The sequence below is a fragment of the Gavialis gangeticus genome, unplaced genomic scaffold (genome assembly GCF_001723915.1).
Source record: "Gavialis gangeticus isolate Ggan-Ray unplaced genomic scaffold, GavGan_comp1, whole genome shotgun sequence".
Lineage (NCBI taxonomy): Eukaryota > Metazoa > Chordata > Crocodylia > Gavialidae > Gavialis > Gavialis gangeticus.
In genome coordinates, this window is record NW_017728994.1 from 66,783,663 (window position 1) to 66,803,978 (window position 20,316).

The 20,316-nt window shown below is 42.5% G+C and overlaps 1 protein-coding gene across 1 annotated transcript in view; it reads right to left on the minus strand.

Moving 5' to 3' along the window:
• Window positions 1–20,316, minus strand: part of CPXM2 (carboxypeptidase X, M14 family member 2) — a 203,638-nt gene that overhangs the window by 128,832 nt on the left and 54,490 nt on the right. The window contains exons 3-4 of the mRNA XM_019502962.1: window positions 13,527–13,636; window positions 913–1,052 (exon numbers count right to left, since the gene is read on the minus strand). Of these exons, the coding sequence (XP_019358507.1) occupies window positions 913–1,052; window positions 13,527–13,636 (250 nt within the window). The remainder of the gene's footprint in view (window positions 1–912; window positions 1,053–13,526; window positions 13,637–20,316) is intronic.

Genomic DNA, 20,316 nt, shown 5'->3' on the forward strand with positions numbered 1-20,316 from the left:
AACATGGTAGCTAATAGAATAATTGTTAGGTACTGGAAAAGAGTTAGAAAACTTAACATAAGCAAGTTGCACACTGGTTTAGGTAAAGAATAGGGTTACCATATGTCCACGTTTTCCCAGACACGTCCTCTTTTTGACCTCCTGTCCTGGCAGGTTTTTAAAATGGAAGCAAATGTCTGAGTTTTTGTTCTACCTCTGCTTTTCCCCCACACTTGCGGCATGGCTGCTTGGGGCCTGGAGCAGCAGGGAAGGTGATTGGCTGTCAGGGGAGCACGTGCTCCATGTGCGGACCCTGGCAGCTGCTCCCAGGTCAGAGACAGAGATGCAGAGAGAAAGTGTGTGTGTGCAGGTGTGTGAATTGCATGGGGAGCAGAGCTGGGGGCGCAGGGGCTGCGGGTTGGGAGTGAGGAGCACCATCAGGGCTGGTGGGGGACTGTGGCTTAGGAGTGAGGGGGCAGAAGCAGGGCACAGGCATATCACGTCCTCCCTCCCCCCCCACAATCATATACCCCTTCCTCCCCTTTCCCACCCCCTCGCCCTCAAGTATCCTCTCTTTTGATACTAGAAATATGGTAACCCTAGTAAAGACATTTCAGTACCAAGAGTTACTCAATGGCAAAATGTTAATGCTGAAGGGGTTATCAAAGTGCATGATCCTGTGTTTTGTCATATGTAATTAAAAAGTTGAAGTAAATTGCTACTTTCACATTTGTTTTCCTTATTCTTGAAACCCGACTTTACTGTATAAACAATTTGCTTTTATCTTTTTGTCATTTTGTATTATCTTCATGCTCAAACACCTTTTCTCACCTACACTATCTCTCTCTCCTTCTCTTTCTTGAAAAATGAGAAAAACCCACACTTTACTTCCAAACTTTAGCATCACAGGGAGGAAAATAACCATGTACTTACAACCAGAGAGAGTTTCTCCCTTGTGTGATAACTCCAGTGAACTTTGTTAGCCTCCGAGCATCTACTTCAATCCATTGATACGGGTCATTTCGTCCTGCACACCAAGCACCATCATAAAAATCATTTTCGTTAACACCTGCCTGAAAAGAAGGCAAAGCTGTCTTCATAAATCAGTATCAATAAACTCAAAACCTTTCATGGAACAAAACAAAAGAACACAAAATCATCACTCATTTACTTCTTCCTTTGCTCACACAGATGTTCTAGCAGTCCATGGAGAACCCTCTCTCAAGAACTGTATAGACTGGCCAAGATATTTTATTTCCCAAAGTGGAAAAGGTATTTTAAAGTCCCTTTAAAAGATAAGTTCTAGAAATATAAATTTAATATACAGTTGATGGGCCTGATTTTGAACAGAGCTTCAATCCAACTTGTGCTTCTGTGCTTTCAAGTAAATAAATCTATCCAGCCCAAATTATCCATTTGGTCTTCTGAGCTGTAAGGCCATGCACTCCCTGATATACTGAGTCATCTAAAGACTGCCCCATTATGAAGCCCTTCCTCATTTTTTCATCCACAAGGAGTTACAGAGCATAAAGAACCCATGAAACTGGGACCTGCATTTTCCTGTATTCTGACTCTCCGTCTTCAGGAATATTCAGGATTCACAGCTAGTCAGAATCAGCTCAAATTATAACTCAGGAACACCCACCTCTCAGTCTTGCTCATAAACCACTAGACCCTCATAGGTATTTTAGTCAGTCAGTAAACATTAAATATGCACAGTCTTCCCAACATTTTCAGAGGAGGAAAAGCTACAAGGTATCTTGACCAACAGAACAAATTGTTTGAAATCCAAATGAATGCAACTGAATCTGAGGAAACTGCAATCAAGCTGGAACTGAGCACAGGCCATTTCCTGGGAAGTTATAACTAGTGACAATATAATTATGGGTGGAGGAATGGTAAGAGCCATTAACTTCACTTCATCATTAATCCCCTGTAATTCCCCTTGCCCTGAGGTAGCTGTTTCTATTACAAAGTGCAGAAGCTTGATCCACAGCAACTACACATGCTTTTTAATGTTTTTAGACATGTTATTTGCTCTGTGTTTTTTTAGAAGTTATAAAATGCCTTTCATTACTGCCTTGGCAGTTCTAAGAACAGTTTACAAGTAATTTGAGCTAGTTGGTATCTCCCAAGCGTACACAAAGAGCCACATGGGAATATTTTGTAAATATATAAGTAAATGTGGTAAAACATATGGATTGTTTTTTTCAGTGATCTAGCTTCTTTTGGTGTATATGTGTATTACATGTATGGAATATTTCTAGAAAAGAAATGCCTGATGTTGAGCTAACTTCAACCTTCAGGACACATACCACTGACCATTTGCTGATTGGCTCCCTCCACAAAATAAGCCTAGTAGTATCTGGTTTGTCTTGCTACGAAGACTGAACTTCCAGTCAGTGGAAGTACTGAAATAAAATATCAACCTGAAATAGAGATAGGTCCTAAGAAGGAAACTTCTAGAACTTGCAAGAGCATTTGACTGGAGTCTTTGGTTCAGAATGAGGTCATTGTTTTGCCCATTTATCTGTTGATGAGGAGAAAAATCTGACCTCTAAAGTACTGTAGCACAAAAAGAGAAAAGGGGAGAGAGAAGAGATAGTGAAATGAGAGCTGTCTCATTTCCATAAAGCACCGAAGCACATGCTTAAGTCCCAGTAGTTTCATTGGGGCTAGGAACAGAAGTTACACATAAACCAGTTTAAGTGATCAGAAACTGGTTTAAACCTGTAACAGAACATAAGGTCGGTGCACATAAGCCAGTTTCAAAATGGCTGAAACTAGTTTAAGATAAACCCGGTGGAATGTAGTATCAAACTTAACTGATTTAGGTCAAACTATTTTATGAAACTTCTGTCCAGGTTCAAATTAAATCAGAGTTCCCCAGCATCCAGCATGGTTTGCAGCCCTGGGATGGGCTGTACTGTCTGCTCTGGAGAGCAGGGCTGGCCCTGCCCCTCTGCTCCCTAACTGGACCAGTGAAGGCTGGCTCACTGGCCCCCTCAGGCAAACCCCTACTAGGGGCTGGGGCCAGAGAAGAGGAGGTTAAACTTCCCTGCCCCTGAGTATGGAGCTGTCCTGACCTGTTTACTTAGGGCTGGCTGTGATTGTAGACTACAAATCCCAAAAGCACCTGGAAGCAGGAAAAGGGAGAGATGAGGAATCCTGAAGAGTCCTGCTTCTATGAGTCTGGACTGCAAACCCCAGAAACCTCAGGGGTAGCAGGAAGAAGCAGCAAACACACAGGCCATGTGGGCTATGTGCCAGACAGCCATGCTTTAGTGCCTGCCAGTTTCTGGTTTGAGCCACTGCAGGCATGTGGCTGCATTTCCCGAATCAAAAGTGAATGTCTGTTCATTTGCTTATTGGTTCAATTATTGTAGCTTAGACTAACCTCCAAAAACTGAATTAATTCAGCCTCAGGCTTTTTGACTGTCTGTACTTAGCCTGGGAGTTAACTATATGGTAAAAGTTAAGCACATGCTGAAGTGGTTTAACTGCAACATGGCCAAAGGACAGAACATAAGGATGAAACCTGTATCCTGGGGTTTTTTGTTTGTTTGTTTTATGCTTGCTTCCACTCTTCTCAGGCTAAAAGAATATTTTTTTTACCATGTGTTTTACCAACATGTTGTTTGCTCCTGTTTAATTATAATTTTCCTAGAGAAAAATCTCAATAAACCCTTTTGTTTTAAATTTCTTTTTAATGTCAGGAGTACTTTAATATGTTTCAAAAAGGTATTTTAAGTTTTTGAATAGGCAGTCTTTGGCTGCCTTTCAGTATTGTTTCTATAAATTGCTTCTGTTCTTAATCAAGCTTTTTGCAGACTAAATTGTTATTAAATATTTTTGAGAATTTTAATGTAAATGCCTTATTATAAATATAAATTCACTATTATCAAGTATTCAACAAAGAATATGGATCAAATATCAAAATATACTCTTCCCAAAAAGCTGTTTCCATCATTTTAAAATAATATTTATTTAAGTGAATTACAGAACTAGAATTGTGATACAATTGCCAAAAGGGAAATATTTTTAATCTACTTTAAGACATTTGATGCAGTCAGTTTGCAACTAGGATAATGAAAACTTTAATGAAAGCAGGAAATAAGATAGACTAAAAATCCAGCAAAGAATTCAATCAGATTTCATTTACACTGGGCATTTTAGTTTTTAGTAAATTTTGTGTCAAACCACATTATCTTCATTGTGAAGAGAGATCAAACACCTGAATCTCGACTGATGTAGATGTTTATTACAGGCAGATACATATCCCCAAATCTAAATTGTTCTTAAATTTGCAATCTAAACTTTTCTGAATTCCAGGTTCTTTGCCACCAGACTTTGTTATATGCCATAAGGGAGAGAGGTTTGCAATACAAGATAAGGTGAGAACCTTTGGTTGGAGCTGAAGTTTGTTTTGAAAGTTTTGGTTGTGCCCCACCTACTTAAACATACTGCTGTTCCTGGATCCCATATGCCTTAAATCAGGTGTGTCAAACTTATTTGGTCCTACATACAAGGCCAGTCTACAGGCTGGATCTGGCCAACTTATGGGCCCCAACCACCAGATAGGGTGGCCATTAGCCCTTTTTATACCAGACCATCCTGTTTTAAAACCTTTTGTCCCCTATCTGTTCTTCAATGAGGAGCGGACTGCAGAAACTCCTATTTTTCAGTTCATTGGTGGAAATGCATGTCAAACATTTGTCCTCACAATTTTATTGGCTGCAATTAGAGGTAGGGCAGTGGACAGCCAGCAGAATCAGGTTTCCAAGCCAGCCAGGGAGGGAGGGAAGGATGGAGGTGGGGGATCCAGAGGCTGGTCCTTCTGTACCTGTGTAAGGAGCCATGGCTAAAGTGCATGTGCAGGCATGGCAAGAGCAGAGAGCGAACTGTTGCATGCCTGACCCTGGGCACGGTATGTGTGAGGCTCTGGGGGCAGCTGAGCTTCCAGGGCCAGGAACTTGGTCTGCACACTGCCTAACCTCCTCCCCCTCCCCCCAAAGTAGCCTCAGCACAAGGTCATAGCTTTGAGAGCAGGCAGGTGGAACACTGCATTTGTATCCGCTGGAACACCAGTGGGACTGGGAGGAGGCTCTGCTTTTTCACCCAAAGAGCAGCCTGGTGAGTCCCTGGAGTGTCCTGCTACATGAGGAGGGGAAGCTTTGGGCAGAGGTGCCTCTGGGCTCCTGGGCAGCTAGGCCAGCTCATTAAGCCATTATTTCTCCTCTGGGACAAGCAAACCTGTCTGTCTCCTGGGGGGAAAGAAGGGAAGCTCCTGCTGGGCAGCTGGCTGCATTGCCTCAGGCTTCCAGTGCCCATTGACCCCACTCAGCCCAGCTCTGACCAGAATGTGGCCAGGGCAGATTCCTGGGTGCCCAGTGTCTGTGATGAATGCTGATAGGGGGGAAGTGAGATCCCTGTGCAGTGTGTGTCCCTGGCGCCCAGTCATGGAACTGGGTTGGAGTGAAACTGGATCCCAGTGTGGGGAGGGCATGCTCGAGCCTTGTGCCTGCTAAGCCACATTCTCTCTAGGCTGGACTGTCTGGAGAGAATGGCAGAGCTGTGGGATATGTAAAACCAAGATGCAGGGCAAGTGAGGCTCGGCTTCCTGCTGGCTGAACTGCAGAGGCTCACAAACTTGCTGCTGATCCTAGTACTTCCTCTCTCTCATTTCACAGGGTGCTACGCGTTCATTGATGTGGGGTTCATGGACTGAATAGCAGTCTTTTTGTGTGGACCCACCCCTCAGTGATGATTGGCCAAAGAGGTGGTGGCCCCACCCCTCACCACTGATTGTCCAAGGGAGCCAGTGGTTCCTCCCCTCACCAAGAGGGTGTCCGGTATTCTGCATATGCATCAATGGCCACCCTACCACCACAGTCAGCACACAGGACCAGTGTGATGCAATGCACTAGGGCATATGTGATACAGTGTATGCCCTAGACCAGCCGTGTACACTGCATGCAGCGTACACCAGACCCAGCCTTGGGTTCACATGCAAAACCAACATGAGACGTGAGCTGCATTTGGTACCTGTTCCAGACTGGTCTTGCGTGCTGGCTCCAGTGCATAGATACAGTCTGTGCTGTGCTGTGATCAGCCCTAGAACCAGCACATAGGGCTAGTCTGGCACAGATGTCACATACAGTGCACACCCTGGACCAGCCTATGGGGTCCAGCTCTGGACACTATACATAGCAGGCACCAAACCAGCTCCACAAGCTTCATGCAATGTACCAGGCCAGGGCCAGCATGATCTGGGTCAGTCTGAGAACCATGGGTCAGATTGTAGGGCTCCACAGGCTGGATTCAGCCCACAAACTGTATCTTTAACACCCATGCCTTAAATTAATGAACCTCCATTTACTTCAGTCAGAGCAAGGACAGAACCTGGATTTTATTTCCCTTTTTTCCATTGTTTCTGTGCTGGACCTTAGACAAGCCATTTAATTTCCCTAGGTATAAAATAAGAATAACAGGGTTATGTATCATTGGAAAGCATTTTGAGGTGTGCAGATCACATGGTCTGTAGGAGCATAAATATTATTTTACTGTATATTCTAAATATTAGCCAGATATACATTTTGAGCTAAATTTTAAAAAAATGCCCTCTACAATTGAATCTAAAACCATGAAAAACCATGAAAAATAATTTGCAGGCACAACTAAAAGAATGTCAGCTTCTCGTGGCCTGAATATCAGGTTTCTTTAGTTCATCTGATAGAAGTTGAATTTCAAACAAGCATTGTAGGTATAAAAGATTATTTCAACACTGTATAGGTGTTAATTTAGAAGGCAGGCCAAAGACTCATTTCGACTTCATCCTTTTTTTAAACACGGTACTCACAATCTTCCGATCTCCACTCATTATGCTTTTGTTCCCAAAAAAAAAAAAAATACAGGACAGAATAAATATTTGCCCATATTACAAACCAAATAGCCATTTTTGTATAGAGAAGGAAAACATGCAGCACTAAATGTGTTAAAAATAAAGGCAGAAATTTCAGTCTTTCAGTGAAAACAATACCCAGTTGTTCAGCTTCAATACAAATAATTATAGATCTATGTTTAACTTGTACTTAATTCCTAACAGGATGAGGACAACAGTAAGATCCCCTAAAGCAATAATTATTATACGACAGGGAGCCTGTAAATCTGAAATGGCTCAGGACTGTATTTTCAACCAGGTAATGTTCCATTTCCAGTAGTTACTGCCAACACAAAAGAGTAGAAGCATTGAAACTTCCACTCTGAGTTTTTTACAGAATATTTTTTTTATAAAGAGGTAATAAATAAAGAAATACCAGCAGCCCCCTTTTAGTTGCATGCATATGATTATAAAAGTACAACTCTGCTAGTCCACAGCATTGATTACAGTCCTTTAAGCAGGAAAATATGGAATGGAAAGGAAATATTGCCTTATATATTTATTTTATAATATAATATAATTACTAATGATTTTTCTCAAGCCAGACAAAGAATCAAAATGTTATACTTTTCAGTATACTTTTCATACTTTTCAGAATGAAGATATCTTACAATATGAACCTGTTGGTTTCACAATAGGAGCAGCAGTAGTACCAATACTGCAGCTACCCCTTACTTTGGTAACCCATAACAAATATTCCTGCCTCAAAGGCTGTGTCCAGACAAGCACAGATGTGTGGTGTGTGGTGCTGCAGACACATCTGCAATGCCACATTCTGCACATTCAGGTGTTCTCTACAATGCAATGGAGCAGCACGGGGGTGTGGGGGGAGGATACGACCCCTGGAAATCCAGGGGTCAAAAAAACATGCAGAAAAATAAAAAGTTGACAGGTACCTGCAGAGGCAGTGTGCACCACTCAAAACCGAAGCCAGGTCAGCAGGAGCCAGCCACACTTCAGCTGCTGGCCAGGCTCTAAGTGGCGGGATTGCCACTGCTGCAGTCCCAGGAGGCCCCCAAGACCCCAGGTAAGACTGCTGGGCCCAGCCTACTGCTGGCCCCAGCCTCTCCTATCCCCCCTGGCATAACTTGCTCTGTGCCACAGGGCACATGGCACAGACATTCTCCAAAGACACCTTGTAAGGTGTGCTGCTGCTAGTTGTCCCCAGGGAACCAAAAGTCCACGCTCATGTGGATGTGGCCAAAGAGTTAAGAAACTGAGTACTTTTTGCAGTACTACCCTGTGTAAGAAAAGGGTATCAGAATTCAGCCCAGAATTTACAGTGGATTGATGAAGAGTTTTATGCTGGCTTTTGTCAAGCTCTATATCTGGTGCTCATCTCCTTGCCCACTTATTAATAGCTTGGTCCTAGAACTGGCTGTAGAATAACATAAAGATTAAAGTCAAAATAAAAAGGGAGTCCTGGAAGTGATTACTTTAATGTAAAGTATTTTGGTGTTTCTTTCATCTGTTATATCCTATCCTTTTTGGAATAAAAATTTAAGCTGAAAAGTGATAAGGTGAAACTAATCAATGAACTTCATGTTCTACTTACTTGATAAGCTACTATTAACATAAGTAGGAAAAATATTATAACCCTCCAAAGGCAGACAAAACTCTTAAGCTAGAGGCGATATCTTTTATTAGCCCAACTAAATAGTAGCAAAAAATGTCTTTGTTTGCAAGCTTTTGGGTCCAAACACCCAAACCTGCTGGAGCTTTGTCTTCGCCCAATCTGCATATTCATAGAGTAACTTTTTCACAAATGAACTTTGAAACCCAGGGGAACTCCACCATCCTTTACACCCCCCATGCAAGATGAAGATTCTTTTCTACCTGGGAGAACATTTACAATCTTTGAATTGTCTGACGAAGGGTGTTTGGACCCCACAATACTTTTGAGTTGAGGTGGCTCCAGTTACATGGGATGTGTCTATACTTCTGAACCTGTTTAATGTTAGCAACATTACATCGTGTAACTTTATATATTTGAACATAAAATGAATTTGTTTGATCTTATGGGAAGATAAATACAAGACTTTAGGGGTAATAAGAAGATAGTCACCCCTTTGCAAAGGAAAACTACAGAGACCATTAAATGCTCAAAATAGTGCACTGAAAACAGAACTTAAGTGGGACCTCACATGGTTCCTTTACCTAGGATTGAATTTCATCCATTGTGTACACTACTGAACAGCTTCAAAACAATAACTAACATTTGCTTAAATATAACTCTGAAGTACCATTAGCCTTTCTATAGTATGACGTAACATAAGTATTTGTACACTGTGTGACAGCCAGAACCAAAGAAATTAATAAGTAATAAATGTGTGCTTCTTAGAGGCATTTGGAATTTTTGTCTAATATAAAGCATGTATTTTTGTAACCCACAAATATAACTTGTAACTGTTTGTGGAACTGAATAGGCCTCAAAGACAACACTATAGCTGTGAAATTAGCTGACCTAATGGTTCTTTTTTGCTTAGAATTTAGCCTGGATGATGATAAAAACTGGATTCAACCGCCTGGCCTACCCAGCACATTCCAGGAAAGCACATCTCAAAAAAGCATAGTCAGAGAGTTCTAAAGGGGTTAGATTTAGGCAGAGTCATGTTCATTTCAAACCCGAAGATGCTGCATTACAATTTGCTTATTAGATAAACCCACGTCTGGGTAGTAACCTTTTATAATAATTTTTAACACCTTTTAATTCCATAGGGTAACAGCTATAGAACAAGATTGTGAATGGCTCTAAAGCCAACAGATTAGCATAAGCCTAGGTAGAAAAAGCGTGTGTATCAGGTGACCAGTGGGAAGGAGGGAACAGGATGGTAATTGCTGTTCCAAGCCCGGGCTCCGGACTCCCAGTGTGAGTGAGGATTGGATCCTGATCAAGGGACCTTCCCCAGTAATCCCTCAGACAACGTCAGTCGGGAATGCCTGACTTTGCTGGAATCACTTGGCATGCACCTGGCATTAAGGGACTGCTGATAAGTTGCCAACTTATGTCTGTCTATTTGTTGTTTTCAACAGCCAGGGGCTGATACCCTAGCAGTGCTCAGCTGGCCTGTGACAGATTGATTTACCTGTTGTTATTATTTACTATTAGCTCTTTAATACTGCATTATCTGCTTATTGCATTTATCCTTCTGTTAACTGTTGTGTGTGTGTATTATAATAAACTTGCCATTGCTTTACTCCCACCTCTGCCTCCTCAATCCCGAACCAAAGAGCCTAGTGGCTAAATTGATATACTCACAGTGCTCAGCTGGCCTGTGACAACACTGATCAAAAATTACTGTGGATTTCATAATTGGCTCTGTAGTCTAACAACACCACATTGGGAAACAAGGATGAACACATTTTCTAACACTAAAAAGAGAGTGGGCTCTACTATGTAAAGTTCACCTCAGACCGAAAGCCAGCAAAACTTCTGTGCACCACCTAAATTCCAACAAAACCATCTCAGCATGCTCCCGTGTTCACAGTCAAGCACGTGGAGGGGCCCCCCACACTCCTGTGGGATACTCCATGCGCCCCAGCATCACAGTTATCACGAGCTGTGCCTGCTACCTCAAGGTATGTAGAACAAAGCTTTAAAACTGTGTCTATGTCCGAATCACTGATTCTCCAAATCAGCATCAAATCTTCAGATTCAGATTTGGCTGAATTAAATCAGGGACAGTGACTGAAATCAAAGAATCGAATCACTGTCCCTGATTGTAGCCGAATCCGAATCGAATTGGGCCTGATTTGCACACCCCTAATACACACACACACACACACATTTAGTAAGTATAATTAAGAACTTTGAATTGCATTGGAATATACGTATATTCTAATACAATTCAAAGGTCTTAATTATACTTACTAAATGTATAAAACTAAATTTGAACATTCAAAACAAAGTGAAAAAAGTGCTCTGGAAAGAGCAATATAAACTGACTTGAATACCTTATTAATTTTAGGGCAGTCCCAAAATGAGGGGAAGAAAAAGAAAAAGAAATGCTAAACTGCACTTTTTAACACACTGTCAATCACTGTCAGCACTCCAAGTGGTTGAGCCAGTATATGGGATTATTACGTGGTTATCTGGAAGTTATAATGAGGAAGGTGTTCGATTTAAGGATTACTAGTACTGTCTATTAGAGATAACATTTCAGCAAAGAAATAGGCTGCATTTGAACAGGACAGAAAGATAAAGTACCATGATTAAAGACTGTTACCGATTAGGTACTGCAATGTCATTTATATACAAGCTTCCCAGAATAATGAGATCATAAAAGTATTTATATGAAAAAAAATGAAAACATAAGCTTAAAGTTCAAAAAATAAAGAGAATGTGTTAGTCAGAATTAATTAAGATGGGATAAGGAAATGGCAACAGATACATGGAATAAAACTTAGTTTCTATCAGTATTATAATAGTAAAAAATCAATTTCTTTTCTAAACTAAAATCTGAAGTGAAGAATGAAGAACACAACTGAAATTATTACTGAAATAAAAAATGACTCGTCTTTGGGGTTAAGTGACTGGGGAGATCACTGTGACCCTCAGGAGACAATCTAAAGTCTGTGATTCTGCCAAGATGAAAAAAATAAGGTTTACATTGAAGGAAAATGGGGCCATTGTTCAAGAACTGGCATGAATATTATTTTTGTAGCCAAGAGTACCTGGAGAACTGCTAGGAAATAGTAGCTGAGATGGTGGCAGGTCACTTGCTGGAAGCAAACTTTGGGCATTGGTTACAAGACTAAGATGAAAGAAAGAAAAGAATACTATGGTAAAATTTACTTTAGGGCCAGAAGCACCCTCAAATCCAGAGTATTGGAGATTAGAAATCCAAACAATCAATCTAGTACAAATTATGGAGATTCAATTTTACCTGAGTCCTTTTGGCCTCTGTGTAAGGGACATTACCCCTTCAAATATGTTCACGCTTAAAGATAATTTCAGACTTTAAATGCTGGTTGCCTCTTTGCACGGTGTACTGAAACTACTTTTGGTAAAATTGCCTTTTATTTCACTTCATGGGCTGAAGGAAAGTGTCCTGGGGAACTTGAGTTTGGAAAGAATTCTACAACAGGAAAAGGCTATATCCGAGGCCAGTGAAATATTTACAAGTGCTAACCAAAGAACATTCATCTCCCCTCAAAGCTATCTGATTCCTGGCTCTGCCCCATCACTAATTCCCGAGCTAAGGTAAGTCTATTTCGCCTGTTTGAAATATTTGTGTGTTTTGCTTCATTGGTTACTAAATATATACCTGGCTCACCACTGCAGGTTTATTCCAATATTTCCATCGACTTTGGTGGTCTTACATGAACATAGAACTAAATTAACTCAGTGGGCAATCAGGCTCATGATATAATACTTACCTTTGGTCTCAGTTTCAACAAACATAACACTTAAACCTCAAGTTCTGTTTAAACCTGTTTAAACCTCAAGTTCTGTTTAAACCTCAAGCATCCAGATGTACAAGCCAGTCTAGAATGGTTTACACAGCCCAAGCTGCGTCAAGAGTATACCTGGATAATCAATTATTTTGACTGGTTCTCTGTGAACCAGTTCAGTGTTATATAAGGTCTAGTGTCAGGTTGGTCCTCTAGGCATCCCACGCCGCACTGCTTCTCACCCCACCAACCACCACATTACAACTGGCTGCTCTAGTACACAGCCACAACTACTACTGCTACCACCTCTATAGCCTGCACTTCGCTGCAGTGTTTCTGGCTGGGGGATCTGGAAGCAGCTCTCCCCGGCTTTAAAGAACCAGACAGTTGCCTTCTTTTGATGCCAATTGACCAGGGTTCTGTGTATCCCAGGCTTATTTGGTGCAGGAGGTGGCCAGGTGACCCTCTGCGTGCCCATGGGGGTATGAGCTCTGGAGGGCTGCCCAAGGCCTTCACTGACACTAATGGAAGAAAGCTAACTCATTCAAAACAGAGGAGAGGGTTGCCCACAGGAGCCTCCAGGCATACAGAAGCAGGGGTCCAGGCAGCACCCCCCCACCAGGAGTCAATAAGCTCAGTTATGCTTATCTAAGTCTGGAATAAAAGGGATGACCCTCTAGAAAGTAAAAGTAACAAAACTAAGGAAAACCAAGAATGTGTACAAGTTGCCTCAGAACTGCTCTATTTCTTGGCAAAATTCTCATTGCCTGAGAAGAGAAAATGGGTAGTAAGCAGCTCCACTTAAAAATGTGTTCTTAATTTACAGATCCCTTTCACTGTAGGCAAAGCATAAAAAAAATAAATAAATAATCCTGCGTCTCAAACACCCTCCTACTGCCTCTCCTTTGTGCGCTGATAGCGCATAGGGAAGAGCTTCCTCTTTCTACTCCACTCACCTTCTTTCTTTACAGAATGCCATTAGCATTTGAATTCTAAGCACATCACTTTTGGAGCTTTTATAAACCAGGGAAAAAACCCTACAATTTCAGATCTATCCGTCAAATCTACCCATTGCCATAATTTCAATATTTCCTTTTCATTTGAATAATGTAAGCTGACAAAGTAATCAAAACCTATAACCATCCACTGGCACTGTGTGTACAACAATGCAACCGTGAGCCATTCTACCACTTAGAAAGAAAATTGGTGTTACCTGAATATTAAGCCTTCCTCTGTGGGCCCCAAGGCCATATCGCTTTACTGTAGAAGCGTGGAGCTGGAAGTCAGTAATTTTTAATGTCTCCAGACCAAGAGGAGGACAGCCTGGAAAACAAAATTATAATTAAAATGAGGGATAATATAAATAAACAGAAATTCAAGTTTGTTTGTACACTTGTGTCAAGCAGGCCAGATCTTTGGCTGGTGTGAATGAGCAGCGGAGCAGTCAATGAGATGGCGTCAATTCCGGAGAAATGCTGATTTATTCCAGTTGGGATCTGGCCCTTTAAGTCTTCCTTAATAGCTTTTGTTCCTCTTTGCCATACCCTTTCTTTTTCCACAGATATGCACAGTATTTCCTGTCAAGTGCTCGTCAGCACGAAATGCCAGCAGAATAGCCTTTTATTTTTCTCTCTTTTTGGCATTTTCTTTCTGGTCTCTTGTTTTGATTTCTCCCGTTCCCTTTCCAAGCTACTGTATAACATTCTGTTTCTAATTAGAGCCTATCCTGGAGATTGCAGTCACACACACTTTGTACAATGGCATCTGTTACAAAGGCCTGGGAGGCCACACTGCTGAGCCTTGTAGAAGTAATGACTAAGCACGAACAGAGCAAATTTGAAACAAGGGGCCACCTCTCTAGGCGCCGAACTGTGCAGAATTTTGAACAAAGAAAAACTAAGGGCATTACCTTTCCAGCTGTCAGTACTGCAGCAAAATCCTGCCTTAAGGCCTTGCTTTAGAAGATAAGACTCCAGGATTCTACTATATTATTGACAGGAAAAAAATATCATCTAAGTGTTTTGGTTGGCCCCTTTACCTCTACACCAGGACAGCTGAACCCATCACAGTCTCACCTGTTTATCTTCTCAGTGCCCCTTCCAGGGAGGGAAGTTCTGTTCTCAAAACTCATCGTCAGGCATGTAGGCACATGGAGATGAAGGGCAAATACCAAACTCTATACCATTAGGTATGCTCAGAGCATATCTACCAGGTTGGGCTCAGGGGCACGGCCATGTAGTATCTCAATCCTTAACAGCCTAAAGTGAGACAAAGATGCCTATATAGCATGAAGTGGTGTCTTTCAGTGTGTATGCCTGCTCAATTATAGATGTCTACATCCATTTTTACCAGACCATTTAGGTGCCTAAGGGAGGCTGGTAAAATTTCTGTGAATCGCTCTCTCTAAATTCTACCTCAGCCTCATGTAAAGACCCAAGTACCTTGTAAACCTCAGCCTCATGTAAAGACCCAAGTACTTTGTAAACCTCAGCTTAAGCATGTAGCAGGCTTGCCTTTCAGAGCTTGGGTTGAATCCTAGGCTTGAGATCCTGCTGTTTTGATTGGTGGAGCTCATCCACCAATCAGGAGGCAGCAAGAGAAATAACATCACACCCCTTTTCTGAGGGGAGGGGCAGAAGAGCTCTCCCAGACCCGATTGAAGACTGCAAACTGTCAGGTCCAGAAGACTTCAGGGGCAGAGCCCTGAAGCACATAAAAGGAGCTATGTGCCCAGCACAAGGGCAGATGCGTTAGGGACTGAGAAGAGAGAAGAGTGGGGCTTAGAAGAGCTGAGGAGAGCTGCTCAGCAAGGTGAAGCAGTAGCCCAGGAAGAGCCCCTGAAGACTTCTAATCAGCAGGGAGCCGGGGACAGCTCCAGTGGTTTGGTCCTTGGTGCATGGCGCATGGCATCCAGACCCTGGGAGCTGCATGGGGCGGCTTGGGTCTGCAACCTCTGGCGTGCAGCCAGAGACACGGTGCACAGGCCGGTGCATGGAGCAGGAGCTTTGGAGCCCCTAGGGCAGCTCAGGTCCTCGACCCCCAGAACAAGGCTGGAAGCTCAGTGCAGGAGGCGCTGCGCGGAGGGTGAGAGACCCTGGGAGCCGCCCGAGGTGGCTCGGGTCTACAGCTGCTGACACAGGGCAGCAGCTCAGTGCAGATGATGCAGCCCAGAGGGTCTGGGAACAGACTATGCCCCGGTGTTGCACAAGGCTGTCCAGGCCTCCAACCCCTAGCATAAGGTGAAATGTCCACTACATACAGCAGTGCCTGTGGCCCTAAGCCAGGATGGTGGCAGCAGAGTCAGGCGGCAGGAAAACCCGGCAGGGACAGAGCTTGACCTGGAGAACAAGAGGCAACTCTCCAGGACTGCGGAGTAGTAGTAAGTTACCCTGGAAAGAAGGTCCCCACAGGGGAACCCTGCCTCCCCTTCACAACTGGGTCTGGTATATTGGTATATATATATATGTGTGTGTATTATAGGGTTTATTGTTCTGTAAACTTGTACATAGATTATATATGTCCTTACCCTTTAATGGTTTTGTTGTGATGATAAATCTGTATTTAATTAATTGATTGACTAGATCTGACTCTATTGGGCACGGAGGTGGCCACTGGGCTCTTGTGTCCCTCCACAGCACACTGCCTTGCCAATAATTCCCTCAGTCGGAGAGGGAAGTACAAACCCATGTACACCTGGGCTACAAGCATTTGTCCAAATTCACACCGGAAGTCTCTGGCAGAGCACAAAATGAACCAGGGTTTCATGTGTCCTAAACCAGAGCTCTAACAACTAAACCAGCCTTCCTGCCTGCTTGAATTTAGAGCTATGATGCAGGCTTAAAAGACACTAGCAACATCAGGGGATTGATAACATACCTCATAACATGAGAAATGGGCTTCAAGTCCACCTAGATCCCAGTTTACATCTAGATTTTGAAACCGCTAACTCAAGTTTCAGGAGTGTTTCTATCAGAGTACCTGATCCTCACACACAGTTTTATGCTATTATAAGCACGGTGACAAAAATACGTAAGGTTTCATGTGCTGTTACCTAATTCAGGCACAATTAGGTAAGAGCCCCCTGGAACAATGTCAGGCAGCTAAGTTGTATTTGCTGACCTTTAGAAAAAGGTTTGGAAACTTCATCAATGACAGAAGTAGCACCTGGTCTTACCAAAGTCAATGGCAAAACCCCTATTTGACTACAGGGGAAACAGGCTGGCAAGTAGTATGAAGAAAACACAAAATAGTATTTGCAGTGGCAGGGAGGCATTAAGTACCAACAATGGCCTCAGTTATAAAGTGATAGCAAGGGACAGAACTGATGCAGACCCTGGCTGGAAAAGTTTTAATCCAATTCATGGAAACAACGAAAAGACAAGATACACTGGGAAAACCAGAGGAAGGGATATCTTAGAGGGGTTTTTGCTGCTGTTTAATTCTATTTGGGTATTTCAAAATTCATCGTGCTCTAAACAAGACATATCTTGGGTTGCAACAAGATTTCTACTGAGAGTAAATTACAGAGCTAAGAATCTATAATAAGAACTATATTCCTTAGCTCCACCAAATCCTGGACAGATTTAGAAATCATGCCAAGGGGATAAACCTGCAAACTCTTCTGCACCTGAGAACATTTAGTCACATGAGCAGAACCATAGCACTTAACTACCTAAAATTACTCAGGTATATAAATGTTGGAAGCTGAAATGTTGAATGCTGGAAACTACAGTAGAAGGGTAAAAAAATTCACAGCATGCTCTCTTTATCCTCCCCCACAACATACATTTGCTGCCACTATGCAAGACAGTAGGCCTGTGAGAATAGGCAGCTCTTCAATCTGGCTGCTTTGGATGCCAGGGATTCGGCCATAGGGTATAATGGGGAATCAATGAAACATCTATAACTTTGTTGTTTTTTGTCTGATTTCGATGAAACTTGCAGGAGTTTCAAAGCACCATGATATGAGTTTGGTCTGTCAGCAGCTAGAGCTGCAGGGCCCCAGAATCCAGAACCCCTGCACCTATCTCCTTGGCAGCTAGCAAGCTTCGTGGCCGGAGCAGGAGCTAGCAGTCCTGCACCTATCACCCTGCTGCGCCTTAACACACAGTGTCACCCATGTCACGAGTTTTGCTTGTCCGCAGCTTGAGGTGCAGTTTCCCACAAACCCCTGCACTTACCTCCTTGAAACCTGGCAGGTTTGTGTCCTCATCAGGGGCCACCACCACTGCAGTTTTTGGCCCACTGTGCCTTAACACACATAGGGTCATCTATGTCACAAGTTTTGCCTGTCAGCAGCTTGAGGTGCAGTTCCCCCCAAACCCCTATACCTATCTTGAAACTTGGCAGGCTTTGTGGCCTCAGCAGGGGTTATCACCCCTGCAGTTTTGACCCCACTGTGGCTTAACACATACACATGACATGAGTTTTGCTTTCAAGAATTTGGGGTGCAGTTCCCCCCAAACCCCTATACCTATCTTGAAACTTGGCAGGCTTTGTGGCCTCACCAGCGGCTACCATCCCTGCACCCCCCTGTGGTGTAACACGCACACGTGATGTGAGTTTTGCTTTCAAGAATTTGGGGTGCAGTTCTCCCCAAACCCCTGCACCGATCTTCGTGAAACTTGATAAACTTCATGCTCTCAGCAGAGGCTACCATCTTTGCACGTTTAATACAAATCAGACAAAAAACAACAAAGTTATAGATATTCCATTGATTCCCATTATACCCTATAGCCGGATCTCTGAAGCAGCTCCAAAGCTTTTCCAAAGCAGTTTGGAAGCTCCGAACTGATTCAGAAAGCTTCAGGAAGCCAGTGCTTCGATCTGGACATGCTGCTTCAGCGTCTGAAGCCTCCAAATCTTCTCTGGATCTGAAGCATGGTCCAAAGCCTTGCACAGCCCTATGAAACAGGCCTATTTGTTATGTAGGAAACAGTGAGCCTAGGTCCACCAAGAATACGTTCCCCGGTTAAGGAGACCACTACATACATAATAGCAGATTTCTTGGCACATCAAAACAGGAATGGGAATGACAGTCATTGGGTAATAACGTGTTCTCAGTAGAGGGACCAAGCAGAGCAAAGCCACTGCCCTTCACACAAGTCCAATGAATCTGTGAATGCTTCATAGTAAAAATCTGCCCATAGACATGCATGGAGTAACAGGAATATGGCCCCACAGTCACCCAGGTGAAGCCTCATTCTTGGTCTGATAGATGGCGAATTTGGCTAAAGTCAGAAAAAGGTTCACCAATAGGTCCCAGGAGGGCAGTGCATAAAATAAAAGGTACAGGGGAAAACTGCAGCCATAACCTGAGGGGGAGGTTCCTGAGGAGGCAGCAGAGGGGCTGTGACCTGACACCCTCAAGGTACCAAATAATTAGATAATATATAGTCATGGCTGCAAATTCTGAGCCTTTCTGATCAGTTACACGTTTACTACAACCTGTATATGGATACAACCAGCCAACATTTCCAATTCTGTTGCATTACTAATCAAGACATCATTAGGCACAACTTTTCTACACAGGTGCCTTTGAAGATAGGTTCAAATACATGTCATTCTCCTTCACTCTGCATTTGCAAGATTAAGGCTTTCAGCACAACTTCTATTAGAATTTAGAGTGCATAGCTAACAGGGTCCTTCAGTATTCACTACTTTTTATCATATAACTTTGTAAATACGCATTCTCAGAAATACAGATCAATTTAATCAATAGACAAAAATATATTGTATAGGGAAGGGAAACACTATCAGGTGCATCCACATGAGACGCTACATCACCATAGTAATGCACTATGGTGACAGTGTGTCGATAGGCACAAACTATGATGCTGCCTCTGCACCATCCTAGCAACACTCTCCCTCACTATAGCATTTTGCTACAGCTAACAGCAAAAAGTAAGCAGGCACCACCAGCATGGTGCAGTAATGGTCTGTGGGGGACTTGGCAGGTACAGCGGGGTTGGCAGGATTGGGAAGAACTAGCAGGTCTTCAGGGGGAGGCAATGGGTCTGTGGGGGGAGAAGGGGTGTCCAGCTGTTACTGCACCATCGTTTAATACTTTCTTTAGGGTAGTAACATAGTAACAATGGCACCGTAGGGGCACATGTAGACAAGATATGTGCACTGAAACTCATCTGCCCTACCTCAGTTGTTAAATCTCTTTTTTCCACTGAGGCAATTTTTTTCCATAAAGTACAAAATGTGTTAGTATATTTGGTTTTATTTAATAAAGATGCAATTTGGAAATTTTTTCTCTTTTATTAGTCTTTTGGGGCAAAGCAACCAAGTGACTCTTTTACTTAAAATAGACTTTCTATGAATATTTGTTCCATATTCAGCTTTTTCAGCAAAAAATGGTGTGTTTTTGCTATTTATGTATATCTATCATTTTAAAGAATAGCAGATTTGATCACACTGAATTTCCACAAATAAGTCTCTCCCTGTCTAACTCTTCGACCCACATGGCTACTCCTATCTGCAAATAAAGAAATATCAGCCCACTGTAGTCTAACAGTTCCTTTGACATTTGGAAGAAGAATTTGCTCTATTTATTTTTTATGATCCTAAATGTGTTTTAGCTCCCGGAGCTTTGTCCAATTTAACTACATAAGAATCTTATGACACTTCAAAATGTTTATTTATTTTGCAGTTTTTGTTATGCAGTTTTGTTATGTCCAGGAAAGATCAAACAAAGTCGAGACACCACTGATATTTATTTGAGACAGAAAATTCCATACACAAATAACACTTTTATTCGCTCTCTTTTTATTCTTTGTCACTTCTATCTATGCATGTGAAACCTGATCTTGCATGATTGATGGCAACAGAAAAGCTCCTTCAGCTTTAAATGGGAGTTGGATCAGATCCTCATTAAGCTGAGTTCAAGTCTGTCACAACTCTTGCAATACAACTGGTTGCAGTTAAATAAGTGGAATGTCTGTGAATATTTACAGCATGGGCTTGATCTTCAGCTATCCTGAATAACCACAACTCCC